A 4465-nucleotide genomic window follows, 5' to 3' on the forward strand; every position below is an offset into this window, starting at 1 on the left:
GAACTGGTCCAGTAGCGCAGTTAGCCGTGTGATACCGGTGCTACACAGTGCTAACAGGTATGTACAAGGTGGTCCGGAACTGGTGCTCGTCTGCGTGGTTCTGGATCTCTGGGTGGAGATAAGACAGGTAAGAGGGGTTCAGTGATCGTGGGATTGCAGTCCAGCCAGAGACCTACTTACCGCTAGGATCCAGAACTGAAGGCTGGAACGAGGGCGTGAGTTTCTCTAGAGGGCGGACAGGTGAGTGGAGGGAGATCTCAGACAGGTGCCGGAAGGGATCCGCTTGACCAGGGATCTGCCGCCGACAGAACTGAGGGCTGGTCTCGGGGACGTGGCCACCAACGGGTAGACTCCGCGGGGTCTCGAGGATCTTAGGTAATCTGACCCGGTTCGTAGAAGTTCGAAGACACTCAGGGCTTCACGGAACGACAACCTAGGAGAAGGCAGCACAAAGGAGGTTACTAATATTATCAGTGAAAATTTTAAAACATTTAAAGCAGGAAACTGATGTGTAAAAAATGACACAGACTGTGAGAGTTTGAATAGAAATTTCCTCAACAACAAAGTGACAGGAGCAGCTAAAGCAGCAGAACCTCATGATAAATGAATAATTTCGTCTACATAAAGAGTTGTTACTTTTCTTTCAGTTCAAATTTCAAATCGCTATGAAATGCTTCAGCAATGTAAATTCTTCTAATGAGTAAAACAAATGTTTATTGATTTAAGTTTCAGTTATATTGTTATATAGTTATTTTTATCTATTGTAATATAGTTTTTTCATTAATATTTTGTTTTGCAGTGGTTACTGTAAATTGTGAAGCACTTTAGTCAACTGATGTTTTAAATATCAGCGATGAAATGCAGTGATTCTATTCCTCCAGGAGATGGCGATCTCTGACCGTGTTTGACTTTACCACCCATCAACAACATCTACTTCTACTTTTGCTCTCCCTACTTTCGATCAGGAACAGGTTTTGTGAGAACAAACAAGCAGAAACGTCGGAAGATTGAAGTTAATGAAATGGCTGCTTCAGCTGATATTTACAATTCAGGTTTGTTGTCTTTTTGATAAAACTTTCTGTAAACGTTGTCCTATCTTGGATTATGCTTTTATAAACTTTAATTTGAATATGTTGAGTTCAAAGACATTGACTTTATGTAAGAGATGGGAGTTGGACACAATGTCTCCCTCGCCATTTTAAGTTATATTTGTTTTAGGTTTATTTTAAATGTAATTGTGTGTATAAATGTTATTGATATTTACTTCATTAGAAAAGTGTTCCAATAGGAATATACAGTTGACTTGGAATGTATATTTTGTGCTGGTATAAACAAAGTAGATGTTTCTGAACTGCATTCTAGTGACCCCTTCTCCTTACAGCACAAAGTCATCCTGCTACAGAGTTGAGGATTGTGTTGATTGGAGGAAGATATAATGACCTTCCCAGTGGTAAAAGTTCAGCTGGAAACTTCATCCTGGGTCAAAATGTTTTTGACACCAGCAGAAGAACAGCTCAGAGTGAAGCGAGGCAGCAGGAAGTGTTCAGCAGACGAGTCACAGTGGTTGATACTCCAGGATGGTGGTGGAATTGGCCTAGAGAAGACACCCCAAAACTGGATCAGATAGAAATCCAGAACAGTGTCCATCTGTGTCCACCAGGACCTCATGTCTTTCTGCTGGTCATTCCTGTGGATTCACATTTATCTCAGCTTATCAAAGGATCATTAAAGCAACATTTGGAGCTTTTCAATGCAGATGTTTTCAGTCACACCATTGTTCTGTTCACTGCTGTTTCTCCATGTAGTGATGAAAAGATAGAATCTAAAATCAGACGAAGTCCAGTCCTACAGTGGATTCTTCAACAATGTGGAAACAGAAAACATTTTCTCAACCTCAGTAACAGAGAAGATAGAGATCAAGTCAAGAAGCTTTTAGAGAAAATTGAGACCCTGATTACAATCAATGGATTCAGACACTGTTCTGTTGACAGAAGTCAAGGAGAAGCTCTGAGAAAAGAAATGAGAGATTTGACTGAAAGAGCCTCAAAAAGGTTTGATCAAGTCCAGAAACAAAGAAACAAACTGAAGCTACAGATTGAAGGTAGGTTACAACTTTATTTATTTATAATAAGCTACAGTGCTGCTTATCCTGTAGATGTTTGTGGGTCATTACATCAGGTCAACCAAAGTTTGGCAGATAAACCTTTTTGATTTTGTTAATAGGTAGTTTTAATAAACTACCTATTATGAAATACTTAACTATTTCATAACTATATACAAACTACTGATTTAAGTTTGATCCCCTCAGTTGTACTGTGACTTTTAGTGATTTTGTGTGTTCTTAGCCACACTATGAAAAAAAACAAAACAAAAAAAAACAACATACTAATTTACGGTAAAATATCTGGTTGCCAGAATGTGTATTTATTCTGCAAATCTCTGCCAACTACAGATACCTGTATTTTATAATGAATTAGATTATTTTTTACAGTGCACTATAAAGAGAGGAATCATTGAAAGTAAAAAGACAATAAATCACTCAGTTGAACTGTGAAAAATATTTTCCCCTCATTCTGAGATGATTCCTCTGAGTGAATAGATAATGCTAAATCTTTTTTCGAGATTATATGTTTTGGCACAGAAACTCAAGAAATTGTTCACTTGGACCAATTACATTTTTTATCTTCAAAGTTTTACATGAACAATAAATTAAACATTAATCTTCACCAGAATTGAGATGCTGTCATGAAATGCGGTAGTTGGTGGTGAGGATGGATGGATGTGGAGGAACCAGGTTTTGGTGTGAAAAGGGATGATTTAATCAAAGCCCTCACAGGTTAACATTAAAACCAGGCAGCACAGGTGAATTAAAAGGCAGGGAACTCAACACAGGCAGCAAAGACAAAGACAACTTAGACAAAGAAGCAGGACACAGCTGGGATCAATCAAATGGCAGACAAGACAACAAAGGAATTAAATTGACTAGAAAACAAACAAAGAATCCTAAATCCTTACAGATACAGAGTTTTCCTTTGCCAGATCAGGATATTTGCAACCTGAAGCTCCAGAGTCACAAGATGCTCCTTGGCTCTGTGGCTCAATTAATATTATTGCTTAGTATGAATATTAAATGAATATTAACAACAAATTAGAGCATTGAGTTTAATGTTTTCTTTTTGTTTAATTGTTTTTGTCTTGTACCTCCTTGCAAACACACTGGGTCCGACCCTGGCAAATTTGAGCTAGAATAAAATTTACTTCAACATGATGTTATATGTTGAAGGAAGTAAATATTTCAGGATTCATATCTTCTGTCAGAAAATCACACATAACCCACAGCAAAAATCGTTAAAGTTTTGCTTTTGTAAAATGTTTGAGTATAACTTGAAGAAAAGGAATGTCAAATCAAACTTAAGACACAAAATAATTTTATTATCTCTTGGTAAAACACAACCAAAACTTTATGATTCTTTCCACGGAAAAGTTTACAGAAACAGAAAACCAACATAGAGCTAGAGAAAATAGATGAAATACTGTGTAAAAAAACACTTTTGCTTTCTTTTACTAAATCTTTTTACAGTTCACTGGCACCTCTAAAGTAAAGGTAGATACAGGAGTTACTTAAAATTATCTAAATAACCTAATTATATAAATGCAATAGATTAACTTCCAGAGTATTTTTCTCTTTGCTACCAACAATTTGCAGTTGTTTAAGCTTTGCAACTGTTTGATTCATCTATTTTCTTTGTAAAATTACACTGTTCTAAATAAATCTGAGTTGCAAACTTTTTTAATTTGAGCGAAGTGAATAATTTATTTATTTTTTTTCTGTTTTGTTGGTTTAGGTGGAAAAATCTCTTCAGACCATTTAAGAATAGTGATGATTGGAGGATCATTGGCTGGCAAAAGCTCAAGAGGAAACATAATTCTAGGAAAAAATGTGTTTAATGTTAATAAAAACAATGACAGAAGAACAACTTGCAGTGAAATCAGCCACAGTGTGATTGAAGGAAGGCGGCTCACAGTGGTCGATTCTCCTGGATGGTTTGACATCAACACCCTTCAGGAAACCAGTGAGATGGATAAACTGGAAATAGAGAGCAGTGTGAATCTGTGTCCTCCAGGACCACATGCTGTGCTGCTGTTTATTCCTGTGATAATGAACATTGATGAATCATATCTGAGATCTGTCCAGGAACACATGAGTCTGTTTAGAGAAGAAATCTGGAAACACACACTTGTTCTGTTCACCTATGGAGACTGGTTAGGAGTGAAGACTGTAGAGGAGCAAATAGAGAGTGATGAAGGTCTGCAGTGGATAGTGAACAAGTGTGAGAACAGGTATCATGTCCTGAACAACAAGGACCACAGTGATAAGACTCAGGTAAAGGAACTACTGGAGAAGATTGAAGAGATGTGGGCAGGAAATGAAAAATCTTACTATGAAGTGGAGCTGGACCGAGCA

The 4465-nt window shown here is 37.2% G+C and overlaps 1 protein-coding gene across 1 annotated transcript; it reads left to right on the forward strand.

Moving 5' to 3' along the window:
- Positions 1–969: 969 nt before the first annotated feature.
- On the forward strand, positions 970–4459 carry LOC103141738 (GTPase IMAP family member 8-like; the record flags this gene model as incomplete). The annotated part of the gene is made up of 3 exons (XM_007557478.2): positions 970–1052; positions 1382–2101; positions 3846–4459. Coding segments are annotated over exons 1-3 (1365 nt in total), but the record flags the coding sequence as incomplete, so codon positions are not given.
- Positions 4460–4465: the final 6 nt, after the last annotated feature.

Source organism: Poecilia formosa, unplaced genomic scaffold (genome assembly GCF_000485575.1).
Source record: "Poecilia formosa unplaced genomic scaffold, Poecilia_formosa-5.1.2 Scaffold88, whole genome shotgun sequence".
Taxonomy (NCBI): Eukaryota; Metazoa; Chordata; class Actinopteri; order Cyprinodontiformes; family Poeciliidae; genus Poecilia; species Poecilia formosa.